The following is a 16,088-nucleotide window of genomic DNA, read 5'->3' on the forward strand; positions in this document are numbered from 1 at the left end:
CCTCGCCATTAATACATGGGGGAGGTAGGTCATCCATTGGTCACGTGGTATGAAGTATGTCACTCCTCGACGATGATTGGCCGGGACCTGCAGGTCTGTACGGCTTCACGAAGTAAATCGCCCAGAGCGGTCAAAACTCTCTGAGGGTCTACATCTTGACGGATCCCTCGATACATACAAAATGACTCCGGAAAAGAAGCTTCCAGCAGATCCAGAAGCTGGTACTACAACATGCCAGGTGGATGAGAATGAGGACACAGCCCCGACATCTGCATTCCAGCAGCTGGCCATCCTAGACCGATTTCTTGCGGTCTGGATTTTTCTCGCCATGGCTGTCGGGATTATTTTGGGTAACTTCGTGCCAGATACGGGTAAGGCATTGGAGAGAGGGAAATTCGTCGGGGTGTCTGTACCCATCGGTACGACCCCCCTTCCCACCGTTCCAGGATAAGACTACTGACTCACTATAAGCTGTTGGGCTACTGGTCATGATGTATCCAATCTTGTGTAAAGTGCGATATGAGACGCTACATCGATCATTCCGCGAAAAGGGCCTTTGGATCCAGATCGCTTTCAGCATCCTTGTCAACTGGATCGTAGCGCCCCTGTTCATGGTATGTTCATCTCGACGATGTTTCTGCCCACACGCGATTAACGTTCGCCCGTAGCTGGCGCTGGCATGGGCCTTCCTGCCAGACGAAAGAGGCCTCCGAGAAGGTCTGATCTTAGTCGGGATTGCACGATGCATCGCAATGGTACGCCACATCTATTCCCAACCCGCATAGCACAAGACTGACAGGGTCGGAGGTCCTCGTGTGGACGGGCCTCGCAGGGGGCGACGGCGAATACTGTGCGATTTTGGTCGCTATCAACTCACTCCTGCAGATGGTGCTGTTCGCGCCGCTCGCCATATTCTTTATTCGAGTGATCGGCGGATCAGATGGCGGTTTGACGATTGACTATTCGCTGGCAGCCAAGAGCGTCGGGGTCTTCCTAGGTATACCGCTCGGCGCAGCCATCGTCACTCGTTTCACTTTGCGATTCCTCGCGGGTGAAGAGTGGTACGACAGACGTTTCCTGAAGTGGATTGGTCCACTGTCGCTGATAGGCCTCCTTTTTACTATTTTGGTCCTGTTCGCCTCCCAGGGAAGACAAGTGGTGCATCAGATTGTGTCGGTGATCCGGGTGGCAGCTCCGCTGATCGTCTACTTCTCCGTCATCTTCCTAGCCACCATGGCCGTGACGCGACGCTGCGGCTTCGGTTACAAACTTTCTTGTACCCAGAGCTTCACTGCCGCTAGCAACAACTTCGAGTTGGCCATCGCCGTGGCCATTGCGACCTTTGGGGTGAACAGTGACCAAGCCCTGGCCGCAACCGTGGGGCCCTTGATTGAGGTCCCGGTGCTGCTGGGCCTGGTTTATGTCGTCAAGTGGTTCGCCAGGAGACGCAGATGGGCCTGATGAGGCAACTCAGGCGTAGTGGATAGTGTTATAGACAGTAATAATGGACCCGAATGCTCAGTTGTTGCTGATCTCGTCCAAAACCTGGAAGAGTATATGGTTCTGTACTCGGCATCCTTCCTCTGTTGTTAGACCTTTGGAGAAGCCCGCCCAGAGCTTCCGCCGGATTTCTTCCATTTCCACGCCACGGGTATTGTATTGGGAGATCAACTCTTCCGCGATTGCACAGAGGGTGGTGTTGAGGACGTTCTCATCGGTAGACCATGTGCCCATGTCGGTAGGAGCGCAGTCGCAGATGGATTGGGTCAGCTTCCCAGGTTCCGTTGCGATCTTGCACGCGGGCTTGGGAGATCTTGCAGCAGGGACCCCGGCCACGCCTTGATCTGATGGCTCGCGGCAAACATCCATGGCATCGACCCGCTCACTTCTTGGTTGACAACTACTCGGACATCCCTTCTGCCGACAATCGGACGATGGTTCAGTTTCGACCTTTCGGAGAGCCGGTATAGCCACTTTCTGGCCCACGGTTGGGTCGTCGGCCACCTGTAGATACCCCTGAATGGTGCTTGCTGAAAGCCCGGAACAAGATAGCAGATATCTCAGTTTTCGATTCTCCGCCTCGAGCTTCTGTACGGCCAGTCTATGCTCGACGTCCTTGCGGTTGACCTGGTCCTGCAAGGACGCCATCTTCTGCTCCAGGTCTCGAATATGCTCTTGTTTCCTTGCGCGGCATTTCCGTTGGTTTTCCCGTATTCGGGCGAGTCGGTCGGTGTTCTGCAGATGTGATTAGATACAGACCGAAGATGAAGATTTCTGGAACAGCGCCAACCTTCTGAGATACGTCCGAATCCATCGCGCGAAGTCAGCCAGTGCAGTCTGGAAGAATTGCGTAAAGATATCCGTATAGCAACAAGAATCGTCGAACGGCTGGTTGGCTGTGGCGACCGCTTATCGGAAACGTGGATGAGGTCACGTGGATGGAACCCCGGATTGCAATGCGACGGAGACGATCAATCAATCAATGCCAGTCGCTCGGATTCTTCCCTCGGTTGTCAGAAGAAAAGAAGACCAGACGCATTTGGAATCCAATAATGCGACCGTCCAGGGGAACCATGGGAGTGGGTGATTAATACCCAATGCAGCGGCGCACGACGTCACTAGCCGTCAGGATGATTTGGAGGGGGAGAAGTTGTGCTTGCATGCACCCGGAGTCTTCCTGCGCACTTCCCCCTCCAGCTGCGACTGACTCGACTCCTCTTTTCTCGTTTCCCTCCTCCTTTCGCTTCCCACCATCTACCCGACCAACCCCGTATACACTTGCGCCGCGCGCGCGACTCTCTTTCCACCGGATAACACCCATCTCTGCTACTAGTATACTGGTCTACGGCGACGTTTGCGCATTCTAGAGTTCGCCATGGTTTCGACGCGACACCATCCTCGCGATTTCCCGCCGCCGGCGACCGCCAGGTCGTCCTCTCCTCCCTCGTCCCCATCCACCAACGCCGCCAGCTCCAAGGCGACCAAGAACGGATGGGTGCATACGCCGTCGGCGGTGGTCACCACCTGGCTCGTTCTGTCCGTCCCGCTGGTCGCATGGGACGCCAGCTACGTGCTCTTGCGCCCCCACAGCATGCCCGGAAACAAGCTCCATTCTCCCATCTGGACGCCGTATGCGTTGTACGGGACCATCGACTACATCTACGGGTGGCCGGCCTTTAATGCGCGCAACGGTTTCACCGCTGCGCAGACCGTTTTGAACATCATCGAATCAGCTGCCTACGTCTACTACCTCTGGATGGTGTATAAGTATGGAACGTCGGCGACGGGCGGTCGCGGCAAGAAGACGAAAAAGGACCTGAAGTGGTTGGTGACCGGGGAGAAGGTGGTTGCCGGACGAGTCGGGGCCATTGCGCTGCTGGTTGCGTACAGCGCGTCCCTGATGACTCTGAGTAAGACGGTTCTGTATTGTGAGTCGTCCAATTGACGAACGATGTCAGGCGTGTGCCCGCCCGCTTACGAGGTCTTGCAGGGTTGAATGAGTACTTCTCGGGGTTTGCGAACATTGGCCATAACGACGCTGTGACCTTGCTGTTTTTCTGGGTCCTCCCCAAGTAAGGCTCTCCTGTCGCATGTCTCCGTTATTCGGTTGGGTGTTCTGACTGACGGCAACGATAGCGGGCTGTGGATTGTTCTTCCCAGTTATAACATTTACGTGCTGGGAGCGGAACTTGTAGCCGCCCTCGACGGTGATTCGACCCGGCGGCGCGCCGGGCGCCCCAAGGCATCGCAGGGCGATAGAAGGTGAATGACCGTAATGATGGGTCGGTGAAAGCCCTAATAGATACGATGTGTGTGAGTGAGGTCGAGGGTAAAGGGGGGGCGGCGGCGATCTCGAGAGGTCTGGTCTGGGCCCTCAGAAATGGCGATGCGATGACCTTGGAGGTGTGATGGTGAGAACTCGAGGGTAACACGGCCCAAGGAGTCTTCAAAGCCCAGTGGTTTATATATATGACACAGTACATTCGATAAGATTCTTGATAACAACAGCCTATTCATAGTCAGCTCAACCGCTCTAGACTTAATGACTCACGTGACTCGTCCCAATCGGGTAACTGGCCATGAAAAAGCGTCCAGCTGTACACTACTGAGCGATAGAACCACCGATGAACTAGCCCACTTTAACTATAGATAGTAGACCCATGATTGTCGCCGCTAAACGATAGCGAGGATTGTTTCTCCCAGGGACTAGACCCAGCCGTTCATGCGACTGATCGGTGGTGATCGTGCCTGCAGCCTTGGCCTTACACCAATTAAGGATTTATTCTAACGTCTAATCTACCATACCGTCCAAGGAATTATCCTACTTCTAAACCTTCCATACCATGCCCTCTACATCGACTCGGAGAATATCCCCTTCACGGTAGGTCGACATCGAACCCCCCCATCCTCCCAACTGCGAGGGAGGATTTGTCTGGTTCGCCCAATGACCAGGCGCCTGTAGTGAATGACACTCTCAGAGGTCACTGTGGAGAGCCCAAGGCGAAGACCGGACATCTGAAAAGCATCACGATTCCGACCAGATTCCTTCGATGCAGGGTTGATCATGAGGATCATGTGAAGGGAACCAACGCACACCTGCAGACAAAGAACCTCGCCATTAATAATCCTCAGCATGAACGCGACCAGCGGTGCCAAGCCGCCACTTTCCGGCCCTCGACAACCTTCCCCATACCCACCAGACTCGACCGCCGCTGCATCCCGCGATTTCGTCCCGTCTTTCTCCTCCCCCGAACAGTCTCATCTTCCGCCCTGGACGCCTCCTTCCACCACCACCACCACCATTCCCCCGTTCCCACCAAACGATGACCCGGGTCTGGATCCTGGGGTACCCGCGCCCATCATGATCCCTCCCGACTCTGACGAATCCCCCCTGGCCTCCTCCATAGGCCTGGGGGCCTTGGGACCCGACGACCCCGGTCTCCCCGAGGACATCGACTCCCACAGTCGAGCCAGCTCGCGAGACCCCGACAGCGCCCAACCCGCTGGAGATGCCACCCACCTCCGTGACCACCCCAGCACCTCGGACCAGCGCGAGGACGGTAACCAGGACCCCAACTCGCAGAACCCCGACCACAAGGGTGAGAAACCGGCATGGAGCGAGCTCAAGACCAAGGCTGGGAAGGAACGAAAACGTCTCCCGCTGGCGTGCATCGCCTGCCGACGGAAGAAGATTCGCTGCTCCGGGGAGAAGCCTGCGTGTAAGCACTGCTCGCGCTCGCGGATCCCGTGCGTCTACAAGGTCACCACCCGGAAGGCCGCTCCGCGAACGGATTACATGGCCATGCTGGACAAACGGCTCAAGCGGATGGAGGACCGCGTCATCAAGACCATCCCCAAGGACGAGGTGCGCGATATGGCCGCCATCGGCCGCTCCGTCGTCCGGCCCCCGCAACCCGGTCAGGCATCCAAGACTCAGAAAAAGCGGTCGGCCGACGAGGCCTTCGCCGCCGAGATGGAGGAATGGGCTCGTGGGGACCGTAGGGCGCCGCAGGATACCTTCCCCATGCGTCGGGAGGCCAAACCAGGCGACACGACCAATCTCCTCACCGAGGGTGCGGAATTTTTGCCCTCGCTAGAAATCCAAGAACACTTGGCGGAGGTGTTCTTCGACTGCGTCTACGGTCAGTCGTACCTCCTCCTTCACAAGCCCAGCTTCATGCGCAGACTGAAGGCGCGCACCGTTCCCCCCGTTCTCATTCTAGCGGTCTGCGCCGTGTCCGCAAGGTTTTCCACCCATCCGCAGATCAACTCCGAACCTCCCTTCCTGCGGGGGGAAAATTGGGCAAATCCCGCTGCGGCTATTGCGTTAAGTCGACATGATGAACCCAACATCACGATACTTACCGTCTTCTTGCTTTTGGGTCTGCACGAATTCGGAACCTGCCATGGTGGAAGAAGTTGGTCGTTTGGGGGTCAGGCCCTGCGAATGGCATACGCGCTCCAGTTGCACCGTGAACTCGACCACGATCCATTACTCTCCCAGAACAACGGCGCCGCCTCGCAGCTCAGTTTCACCGACCGGGAGATTCGAAGGCGTACCATGTGGGCCTGCTATTTGATGGATCGTTATAATTCCTCAGGCAGTCAGCGGCCTCCTATCGGAAACGAGAAATTCTTGCAAATACAATTGCCGATCAAAGAACCGCACTTCCAGATGGAAATCCCCGGGCCCACAGAGGACCTAGATGGGAACGTTCCGAATCCAGTTCCGGATGATGTTGGGCAACTGTCCAACGCCTCAAATAACATGGGTGTGTCGGCCTACATCATCCGCGCCGTGGTGATATGGGGCCGCATCGTCGATTATCTCAACCTCGGGGGAAAGCGGAAGGATATTCACCCATTATGGTCGCCTGAGTCCGGTTATACACGCCTCAAGCGGCAGATTGAGGAGTTCTCCTCTTCCCTCCCCAGTTACCTGGCATTCACATACGAGAACCTACAGATCCATGCCGCCGACCGCATCGCCAATCAGTTCCTCTTCTTGCACATCATCATCCACCAGAACATGCTCTTCCTGAACCAATTTGCAATTCCTCTATCCCCCGGAGGGCGCCCGCCACGCGATATGCCCAAGGCCTTCCTAAGCAATGCCGGACGCGCAGCGGTGGAGGCGGCCCATCACATCTCCGTGTTGATCGACCGTGCATCGGCCTATCCTCTCACCGTGCCATTCGCCGGATACTGCGCGTATTCCGCTAGTACGGTCCACATCTGGGGTATATTCTCCAAGAACGCGCAGCTCGAGGCGCGATCGAAAGAGAACCTACGGCATACATACCGATACCTGAACAAGATGAAGAAATACTGGGGAATGTTCCACTACATGGTGGAAAGCGCAAAAGATCGGTATCGCCAGTTTGCGGATGCCGCTATCAAGGGCTCGGTGGTTGCCCAAAACGGTGCCCAGATCCCTCCGATGTTCCAGTACGGTGACTGGTTCGATAAGTATCCTCATGGGGTATCGCGATCTCATTGGGAAGATCCCGACACTCAACATAAGGACTTGAATGACGACGCTGTGATGAGCCAGAAGCCCGACCTGCAAAGCGTGGAAGACTTCTTCGCGAGTCTCTCGCCCAGCACGCCACACAGTGTGCCCCGTCGATCGCATTCGAGAAAGAGTAGCAGGATCGACGGCATACCAGGCATGGAGCATACCACACCATCACAGCAGATCGTCGATGTGAATATGGAAACTGCTCCAGGGATGCTGGGTACCACCGGGGTTGGCTTCCCCCAAGCATCGATGTTCAATCAAGCAGGCCGTGGCCAACAGCAGATGTTCGGCCAATCACCTTTCGACTTCCCTATCCCAACCGATCAACTCCCCCAGCTAGATCGACAGTTTGTCTATGGCTCATTTAGTGGCCTGGACCCCTCCCCAACCCCCTTCGTCCCGTCGGAGACGCCAGGCCTGTCCTCCGTCAATGGAGAACCTGGCCCGCCTCCGAACCAGGACTCCGCCATCTTCGCCGGCCAGCTCGATCCCAACGCACCCTCAGGGACCGGTGAATTCTACCAGCCCAGTGCCTGGTTCCTGCCCTTCAACCTCGACCCTGTCGGCGCCGGCGTCGGTCTCGATCCAGGTGTCCCGCAGGCGCCACCACCACCACCACCACCACCAGGAGGTGCCGCGCCCGATATGTCGGCCTTCGGCGGCGCCGGAAATATGCCATTGGGCGCCTACGATTTGGGCATGACAGGTGTGGACCGAAATCCAAAGTACGAGTGAGTAGATGGTCGTCACGACGGCAGTGGTCGGGTTGGTTTCTGGGGTGTTTGGTCTGCTTTTGTTTTTTGGCGATTCCTTTTCCTGGTTGTCGGGGTTGGTTGGAAAATACGGAGTTATAGCTCACGGTTTTTCTGTTCCTCTTTCTAGTATATTACATGATCCTACCTAGTCCCTGTACTGTGTATATTTCCTCCTTTCAATGAACTATTGCCAATTATCATCAGATTATCTTATTTTCTTGTCCTCTAAGAGCGTGTCCCTCTCCTGGCCTAGACTTCGAAGGACAAAAAAACGAAATTCAGTACGACGGCAAAATCAAGCCTCCAGGCCTTTCAGCTAAGGAATAGGTATGTCCATGGAGTGGTGGTGGGGGAAAAAAATTCATCCCAAAAAAAGAAAGCGAGGTCCTGCCCGGGATCGAACCGGGATTGCTGGAATCAGAATCCAGAGTGATGACCATTACACTACAGAACCGAAGCTGTTGACTGGCTCGATTCTAATGGAATTATGTTTCTGTCTTTATCGTTAAGTAGTACCATCCTCGTGGTCGTTTAGTGCTACCGCTGGTGGGACTAACATTCTGTATACAACCTCGTGGTTAAATCACGGGTGATTGGGTTAGCCAGGATTTCTATGTATTTGTTTCTATTTCTGGCTCCTCATACCACAGAATATGTGCAGTCCGGAGAAACAGGAACTACACCTTGGGAGTTGGTGAGTACCTCGTTTGAGAGGCCCACAGTAGCAGAATGATATGGCATGACCTAGCCTATGCGCGGTGACTATTGACCAGTTAGTAAAGAATTCAGGTAGGCTACAGGGTTGATTAAGGAGTTACTATGAAAGGTACTCCGTGTAGGGGTTACTAGTATCGGGTTACTCCCGCGGCCGGCAGATGACCCCAGTAGTTGACAGTCTGCAGCTGGTACTCTGAGCCCTGGTGTAGTTACCTCGGCCAGGCTCGTTGTATGTGGCTTGGTTTCATGGCTATAGACGGGCCTTGGCTTTGCTGGCAGGTGTCGGCGCTGTCTGTGCACGCAAGTATGAGGCGGGCTAGGGCTTTATAATTTAGCCCTGGATTATATATTTAATTAAAATGTTGAATGATATCAACTAGCATCATTGGTCTAGTGGTAGAATTCATCGTTGCCATCGATGAGGCCCGTGTTCGATTCACGGATGATGCATTTCTTTTTGTTCCCTGACCTTTTTTGCTTATATCTTGGAAGTTCCTTTCTATCATCTGTAGTGTCCGTTCTTTCTTTTCTTATGGTGTAAAATTGGTTCGTTTAACTTTTTTTATTGTTGGTCGAATCTGTGCCCCCTGCCCCATATACAAACGTTGTCTGCGGAGTAGATGAATAGATGTATATATTTGGTCAGGAACTTACCAACTTGCTCCACCGCAACTCTCCTTCGAGGCAAGGACGGCCCATGAACCAGATAGACGAACTTACATATGGCCCAGAACTGCTATTTATGCCCTGGGTCGTCGCTTTGCCTGAGGTGAACCACTAGTTGAGACATAGATGATGCTGATAGCCCTGCATTTCGCAACTGCCCCGGACCATGTTGCTCTAAGTGCGCCTCTCCATCCTCGGAAGCCTCGAGGATCTGTGCCAAATACCCAGAAGTGCTCCATGAGCAAGGCCGCCGTCAACCACTTAGACGAGACCATCAAGCATGATGAACGAACACAGCAGCCGGGCGTGTTGAAAACCTAGAGCTAGAGGCAAATACGTCGTTGCGACTGCACCGCCCCAACGAGGGAGTTGAGACAGGACTAATCGGTTTGCCGTCTACACGTGGCGCACAGTGACAGGTATCCGACGGGTATTTGACATGTACATTTAATTTCTTGCGACGCAATCAAAAAAAAAAAAAAAGGCCTTTCATACAATACATAGCACCCTTTAACACCAACCGGGCTCAGCGACCACTCACCCGACGCCACCGTCAGTCGTCCCATTCCTCATCTAGCTGGTCGATCAATCGGTTCTCCGCGTCCATGTCTGCGGGACGCGGCTGGCGGCGTCCTCCGATAGCTCCGATGAAGCTGCCCCGTTGGGTGCTACCACCGCGGGCGTGCCCAAGGGCAGGTGCTCGGTTGCCCTTGCATAGGCGGCCGAGGGAGGAGAAGAGGATGACGAACATGTCCTGTGTTACGATGATTTGTTAGTTTCCCTTGTTTATACAGAGCCAGAGTCCGTTCGAAGGAAGATGAATATAAAAATCCAAGGCTATTGAACAGTTCCCGGGAAAGGCGATTCTATCTAACAGAATCAATCATAGTAGCATCCAGGCTTGCTGATGACAGGATTCCAACTCTTTGCGTGGCAAAAGAAAGACAGAACGACTCGCCAATGCTCAAGAACACCAAACAACCAATGTATCTGATGTATACCAGGAAGAAACAGAGGCTTAGACTGAGGGTCACCGCCTGCTGCGATGGGATTGAGCACCAGGCCAGCTAACGCTCAATCTCTTCGCGTGGTTGGTAACCTCGCACTGCCGAGATCCTTGTACGGATAACGACGGGAAGAACCAGCTCCCCGAAACGGGATCAAATTTAGTACACTTACTTTTACAAAATCAAACATCCCCGCCCACAGGCTGAAATTAGGACATTGCCTCCAGCCGCGCTGGTGCATGACGGTCCGCTGATAGGCGCAACCACCAATCAGATACGCGGCGACGGCGATTAGCGCACTGGGACACAACGTTAGTAGATCGGGGGTAAAAGACACGGGAAACGTACATCACGCCGAAAACGCCACCGGGCCCCAGACCCTGGCCATCCGACATGGCGATGCCTCCACAGGCGGCTGAGCTCCGAACCTCGAAGAAGTAGGTGCATTGGTCCATGGTGCCAACGAAAGAGGCGGTTGCTTGCGATGGTCCTGCATCGCGATCGCAAAGGAACGACATGATCGTCGACTTGGTCCGATTTTCGACGGATTCACCACAGGGTGAGCCGTCGGTATAGTTCAACACTAGCTTGCGGCCTCGGAAAAATGGATCGGATGCTTGTTGCCTATGGCTCGCCAATCCAACCGTCAGCGTACATAGGGCCTCAACGGGTGTATTCGATATGTCACGTACCCTATCGAGTATATCTTGCCATTTTGCTCATAATAAGCACTGACGTTCCCCCATCGTGCGCGATCCACCCCCACTACGTCTTCGATGTCTTCTACTACCGGAGCACAGACATTCAGAGTAAAATTGGCATTGTAGTCATGGCCTTTAGCGTGCCAGCTTTCCTCGTGGGCATTTTTGCGGGATTTTTCGTCGTCCGTAGTGGGCGGATATAGTGAGATGGCATTGAGGTCATAGTATAGGCCGGAGGTTGGAGAGCGCGCAACGCACGGGGAGAGTGTATCCCCGGAGGACGAATCGGACGCGGCAGTTAGGGATGATGCAAGCAGGAAGAAGAATCCGAATAAAGAGGGGTTCGTAAGCGGGTTCATGATGGATGATGGACGGAATGAAATCGCCGAAGAGAGGGCGGCCGGAGGATGATATCTCGCGCCCGATTCAGACAGGAAGAGGGCAGAAAGAGCCGAGGAAAACGGGAAAGATAAGAAGAAGAAAGAGGAACAGAGAAAAAGCGAACGAGAGACCGGGGTTGGAAGAGATGAGGAGGTCGACTGCGGCGAGATCGAGATAGATGGAAGTTACTTGTCACTCCAACCCTGGTTAGTCATCATGCGGAGAAACCTCCGTCCAGATCGGGATGCTGGTGGTGATTTTGGTTGCTCCCGCCGGATCGGCAGCATCCGGCCTCAGCTCAGGGTTCACGGGCTGGAAACCTCTTCTGCATTTAAACTGCTTCCCGGACAGCTCTCTTTGAGTCCTCGCGGCTCTCCCGACACCTTCTATCCAAGCGGATTCAGCATGGCACCCAAGAAAAAAGATTCCAAACCCAAGGTACTTGTTCAACCCGTGCCAGAGAAACGGGGTTATGAGTTTGGTGGCCCGTATGTATCCGCTTACCCCCATAGGCTCCCTGTGAGATATCGCGTGGATAAGGCTAACTGTCGCACAACGTGCAGACTGGGCGCGTTTGGCATCGTCTTTGGTCTCCCAATCCTTGTCTATACTTTCACCTTCCTGTGCAACGATGTCTCCGGCTGTCCTGCTCCGTCGCTCCTCCATCCGCACTCGCTCTCCCTCGATCAATTGAAACTGGAGATTGGTTGGCCGGAAGAGGGGCTTCGCGCATTTTACGACACCAATGTGACCCTCTGCGTGCTGGGATACTATCTCCTGAGTCTGGTGATGTACGTCTTTCTGCCTGGACAGGAAGCTGAGGGTACGGAACTTGCGTGTGGAGGGAGATTGCAGTATAAATTTAACGGTATTACATGCGGCCTTCTCATAACAGTGGTCTCTTTCTGACATCAATTTCGACAGCATTCCTCTCGGCCGTCCTGATCCTCTCCGGTTGTGCGGTTGGAACCTACGTGTATGGCGCTGACTTCGTCGTGTGGACTTTCCTCTGGGACAATTACCTGCAGGTTATCACTGCAAACCTGGTCATCGCATCGCTGATTGCAATTTTTGTGTATGCGAAAAGCTTCTCCGTCCCTGCGCCTGGCCAGCCCAACCCAGAGTTGAGACAGTTGGCACCTGGCGGTCACACGGGCAACGTTCTCTACGATTTCTTCATCGGTCGTGAACTGAACCCCCGTGTGCGGCTGCCTATCCCATTCGTCAGCGAACCTGCACGGACGATCGACGTGAAATCTTGGTGTGAGATGAGACCTGGTTTGCTGGGTTGGATCATCCTTAACTTATCTAACATCGCCCGTCAATATCGGACGTACGGCTACGTGACGGATTCGATAGTCATCTCTACTGCGTTCCAGGCATTCTATGTCTTGGATGGACTGTACATGGAGCCCGCTCTCTTGACCACCATGGACATCATCATGGATGGGTTTGGCTTCATGCTCTCCTTCGGTGACATGGTCTGGGTTCCGTTTATCTACAATTTCCAAACTCGCTACCTTGCAGTGTTCCCCTTCGAGCTCGGGCTGAAGGGTATTCTGCTCGTTTTGGCTGTGACGGCTGTGGGCTACAGCATCTTCCGAGGAGCCAACAACCAGAAGAACCGCTTCCGCACCAACCCCGACGATCCTCGTGTCAAGAACATCAAGTATATCCAGACCGCCACTGGTTCAAAGCTGATGACTTCCGGGTGGTGGGGCTATGCACGTCACATCAATTACCTGGGTGACTGGGTTATGTCGTGGTCTTACAGCCTGCCGACTGGCATTGCCGGATATGCCATCATCGAGAGCATTAACCCTGCCACAGGGGAGCTTCAGAAACAATCGGTGCAGACTGCCGACACGCGCGGATGGGGAATGATCTTCACCTACTTCTTCTTGCTGTATTTTGGAGTTCTTCTCATCCACCGGGAGCAGCGCGACGAGGAAAAGTGCAAGAAGAAGTATGGTGCTGACTGGGACCGCTATACTTCACTAGTTCGCAGTCGCATAATCCCAGGCATCTACTAATAGATTGGGGTGTTTCCTTGTTGGGACATTGGTTATCGATGCTTTTGGATTTTAGATGTGATTCCCTGCTTGTGAATGCACATACATAAACAGGATAATACCGGCCACTGGGCTTGATTTATATCTGTGACACGTTGATAAAATATGGGTTTAATCAGTTGAATGTATACCAATAGACTCCCTCCACAATGCACCCTAACAGAAAGATATAGTCGTATCTAATAACATCCCGTCGGTCGTTAATATATAATAAACAACATAACTCATCGGTTTTTCTTCGGAGGGTTGGCAAGTACGCTCAAGTCCCAGGACTCATCCCCAGAGTTGGGCACCCAGCCTTCCAGAACGTCTTTGGTGTCTTGTATAGCCTTTTCGCGTGCACTGATTGACTTGGTTGCCACCCCGGGATACTTCTTGAATTCCCGATAACTCGAAGCCCTCACTATCCTTTGAAACACCTCGTCTAATGGTGCTCCCCCGGTGTTTGACTCTCCTCCATCGGATGTCCATTTCTGAACCGAACAGCCAGAAAGTACGATATCCCTTAGCAGTCCCCACATCTTCGCCCGCGATAGCGCGGATGCCCCCCGTGCCGTTGGTTCATATGCCCGACTTCCTTGTTTGACCCCGTTCAGGATGGTCTCGTACAGTCCTGTCTTCGATCCGTGGGGCATGGACAAGGATTTTGTTCCGTTATTTGCCGAACAAGAAGGCGCAATAACCCATATCGCGGACACAACGCTGGGTTTTGCTTGCTTAGCTGGCTCCAGAGAGCCTGCAGACGTAAGGCTATTCTTTTTGTACTTCCAGAGAGACTCAAGCAGTGCAGAGGAGATGGAAATGATCTGGAACGGACGGAATCGGTAGCCGTATAATAATTCAGATTGAAGGGGATCAGCAATGCCGGACCGTGTAGACCAGAAACGACCGGCTAACTCTCGCATACGGCCTCGTTCGCTAAACGCCCTTTCACATGCGACCTGACTGATTTCCTCCTCAGGCAAGATAACCCCCTCCAGGTAGGCATTTTTGGTCGTCGCAACGAGAAGACTGCTTTCGTACGATAGGAGAGACGAGACCTGTCGTAGAGCGAGTTTGTCCGAGCAGGACTTGCTGCGCGTGGGCTCTGCATCTGCGCGAGCCGGCTTGCGTCGGACGATGCCGAGACGCGAGAAGAAGCCGCGGCCGTCGAGAAGGGTACCTGTGTGAGAAGAGGACGTTGGAGTAAGTTCAGCATCGCTCGTTTCTATTTCCCAAGGAGTGGCGTCGTCCTGCGATGCCATGCATAGCTCCATGCTTGCATCTCCGCAGGGGGCACAGGTACAATACATGTAGATCTTGAGGTCCGGGTGGAGTTCGAATGGGGGGTCGGATACGCTGCGATTCTGATGACGACGAATATAGGGAGAGTGACCTGATGGACTCTTAGGGAGATCTGTACTCTGGTTGCGTTCTGCAGCTAGGAAGCTTTGGCATTCAGACAGCAGCCAGTAGTTGAAGGCGCGGACGGCGAGGATTTCTGCGTGCAAGTCATGCAGCACCAGGCCTTTGCAGTAGGGTATTTGGGATGCCGAGAGACATTTTGCGCCAGACCTGTCATTGTTAATCCCGGAATATGTGTATAGAGCGAAAGACACACGTAACGGCGACACAGGTTAGTGTCTCTGAAGTTGTGTTTTGTCCTGTAAGAGCGTTAGCTTTGGCGCCATGGATGTCAGACTCCCGTCTTGTTCCACCATCAAGGAGAATATGAACCCCGGTCACAAGGGAAGCTCTTCTACACATACCTCTTACTATGACTATCCCTGACATGGGAGTCCACTCTCTCGTTCCATTACTGCGGATGATAGGTTTACTGCGAGCGGGTAATGCATCAAAATGTGCATGAACCAGAGTGGCTATTCGGGAAGACAGTGAGTCCTCAGACTCCATTGCCATCTCCGAAACAGAGCCCTCAACGAAGCCAGAGGGAACGAGCACTTTTCAGCGTATGCAAAAGTGTCGCACCCAAGATCTTTTATAGCGGACCGATAAGAATCACGTGATACACGATAAGCGCGGACGGATCCTCCTCCTTCCAACTTCCGTTTCCTCTTCTCTCCATCGTCAATATCGTGCGCACCGCAAACACATACCATCAAGATGGCCGATAAGCTCCGAACTCTCCAGAACCTCGAGGCCATGCAGGCCCGCTATGTCGGCACGGGTCACGCTGACACTACCAAGTATGAATGGGTCTCCAACATCGTGCGCGACAGTTATGCCTCGTATGTCGGCCACCCACCTCTCCTGTCTTACATGGCTGTCGGTATGGGCGAACCCAAGGAGAAGGTCCGTGCTGCAATGATTGAGAAGATGGTTCGTGGGGCTGGGAATCCGCCGGAGGTAGGTCTACTCGTATCTCGGGGTACGAAATTTGTACTGATGAACTTTCCCAGACGCAGGAGTAACCCTGTTCACGACTTGAGCTTACGACAACGACACGATTTGTATCCCACATCACCCGATATTCGACGCAGACCTGATAAAAGCTATGTGGCTGCTATGATCGCGGATTTTCACTCCCGTCTTCTCGCTCAGTTATTTCGCATGAACGGCCCATGAGACCGAGGGGCGCTCTGAGTGAACTACATCAAGATGATGTAGACATGGAATGAATCCCCTGGCTTGACCATGCTGGTATAGAATTAGGTGTGCAGGGGCTACTGTAAAGAACCAGACGTTCGATACGTTTTCCGGCGACTGGAGGAGCAGAGGTGTTATATGTATCTTATATGTCATGGATTAATGCATACATTGGTGGACGG

At 53.7% G+C, this 16,088-nt stretch overlaps 9 protein-coding genes and 2 non-coding genes across 11 annotated transcripts; 7 read left to right on the top strand and 4 right to left on the bottom strand.

The window, feature by feature from the left end:
- Window positions 1–181: 181 nt before the first annotated feature.
- BDV59DRAFT_198988 (arsenic resistance protein) lies at window positions 182–1,461 on the top strand (the record flags this gene model as incomplete). The annotated part of the gene is made up of 4 exons (XM_073693270.1): window positions 182–419; window positions 472–614; window positions 669–755; window positions 808–1,461. 4 exons carry the CDS (start codon window positions 182–184, stop codon window positions 1,459–1,461), a joined length of 1,122 nt encoding a protein of 373 aa, XP_073551392.1.
- Window positions 1,462–1,518: 57 nt separating this feature from the next.
- On the bottom strand, window positions 1,519–2,314 carry BDV59DRAFT_198989 (bZIP transcription factor; the record flags this gene model as incomplete). The annotated part of the gene is made up of 2 exons (XM_073693271.1): window positions 1,519–2,235; window positions 2,291–2,314. 2 exons carry the CDS (start codon window positions 2,312–2,314, stop codon window positions 1,519–1,521), a joined length of 741 nt encoding a protein of 246 aa, XP_073551393.1.
- A 561-nt stretch (window positions 2,315–2,875) lies between these two features.
- BDV59DRAFT_198990 (uncharacterized protein) lies at window positions 2,876–3,766 on the top strand (the record flags this gene model as incomplete). Its single annotated transcript, XM_073693272.1, has 3 exons — window positions 2,876–3,428; window positions 3,491–3,572; window positions 3,637–3,766. The coding sequence occupies 3 exons, from the start codon at window positions 2,876–2,878 to the stop codon at window positions 3,764–3,766; spliced, it is 765 nt and encodes a 254-aa protein (XP_073551394.1).
- Window positions 3,767–4,196: 430 nt separating this feature from the next.
- BDV59DRAFT_109991 (putative C6 transcription factor) lies at window positions 4,197–8,466 on the top strand. Its single transcript, XM_073686593.1, has 3 exons — window positions 4,197–7,930; window positions 7,981–8,103; window positions 8,227–8,466. Exon 1 carries the CDS (start codon window positions 4,634–4,636, stop codon window positions 7,754–7,756), a length of 3,123 nt encoding a protein of 1,040 aa, XP_073551395.1. The 5' UTR covers window positions 4,197–4,633; the 3' UTR covers window positions 7,757–7,930; window positions 7,981–8,103; window positions 8,227–8,466.
- BDV59DRAFT_171098 (uncharacterized protein) lies at window positions 7,567–8,062 on the top strand. The gene has a single exon (XM_073688525.1). The coding sequence runs from the start codon at window positions 7,761–7,763 to the stop codon at window positions 7,923–7,925; it is 165 nt and encodes a 54-aa protein (XP_073551396.1). The 5' UTR covers window positions 7,567–7,760; the 3' UTR covers window positions 7,926–8,062.
- On the bottom strand, window positions 8,159–8,230 carry BDV59DRAFT_t49. The gene has a single exon. It is a non-coding gene; the product is annotated as a tRNA-Gln (tRNA).
- A 406-nt stretch (window positions 8,467–8,872) lies between the features above and the next one.
- On the top strand, window positions 8,873–8,943 carry BDV59DRAFT_t44. Its single transcript has one exon. It is a non-coding gene; the product is annotated as a tRNA-Gly (tRNA).
- A 640-nt stretch (window positions 8,944–9,583) lies between these two features.
- On the bottom strand, window positions 9,584–11,444 carry BDV59DRAFT_171099 (putative vacuolar sorting receptor (Mrl1)). Its single transcript, XM_073688526.1, has 4 exons — window positions 10,859–11,444; window positions 10,515–10,790; window positions 10,339–10,465; window positions 9,584–9,913 (listed from the first exon to the last, which is right to left on the bottom strand). Exons 1-4 carry the CDS (start codon window positions 11,224–11,226, stop codon window positions 9,713–9,715), a joined length of 972 nt encoding a protein of 323 aa, XP_073551397.1. The 5' UTR covers window positions 11,227–11,444; the 3' UTR covers window positions 9,584–9,712.
- An 88-nt stretch (window positions 11,445–11,532) lies between these two features.
- erg24B (c-14 sterol reductase) lies at window positions 11,533–13,505 on the top strand. The gene is made up of 2 exons (XM_073688527.1): window positions 11,533–12,116; window positions 12,173–13,505. The coding sequence occupies exons 1-2, from the start codon at window positions 11,654–11,656 to the stop codon at window positions 13,279–13,281; spliced, it is 1,572 nt and encodes a 523-aa protein (XP_073551398.1). The 5' UTR covers window positions 11,533–11,653; the 3' UTR covers window positions 13,282–13,505.
- Window positions 13,506–15,256, bottom strand: BDV59DRAFT_171103 (tRNA-specific adenosine deaminase). The gene is made up of 3 exons (XM_073688528.1): window positions 15,069–15,256; window positions 14,921–14,963; window positions 13,506–14,874 (listed from the first exon to the last, which is right to left on the bottom strand). Exons 1-3 carry the CDS (start codon window positions 15,217–15,219, stop codon window positions 13,545–13,547), a joined length of 1,524 nt encoding a protein of 507 aa, XP_073551399.1. The 5' UTR covers window positions 15,220–15,256; the 3' UTR covers window positions 13,506–13,544.
- Window positions 15,257–15,388: 132 nt separating this feature from the next.
- On the top strand, window positions 15,389–16,088 carry BDV59DRAFT_171104 (splicing factor 3B subunit 5 family protein). Its single transcript, XM_073688529.1, has 2 exons — window positions 15,389–15,666; window positions 15,720–16,088. The coding sequence occupies exons 1-2, from the start codon at window positions 15,424–15,426 to the stop codon at window positions 15,729–15,731; spliced, it is 255 nt and encodes an 84-aa protein (XP_073551400.1). The 5' UTR covers window positions 15,389–15,423; the 3' UTR covers window positions 15,732–16,088.

The sequence above is a fragment of the Aspergillus ambiguus genome (assembly GCF_047715705.1).
Source record: "Aspergillus ambiguus strain CBS 117.58 unplaced genomic scaffold BDV59scaffold_4, whole genome shotgun sequence".
Classification (NCBI taxonomy): Eukaryota; Fungi; Ascomycota; class Eurotiomycetes; order Eurotiales; family Aspergillaceae; genus Aspergillus; species Aspergillus ambiguus.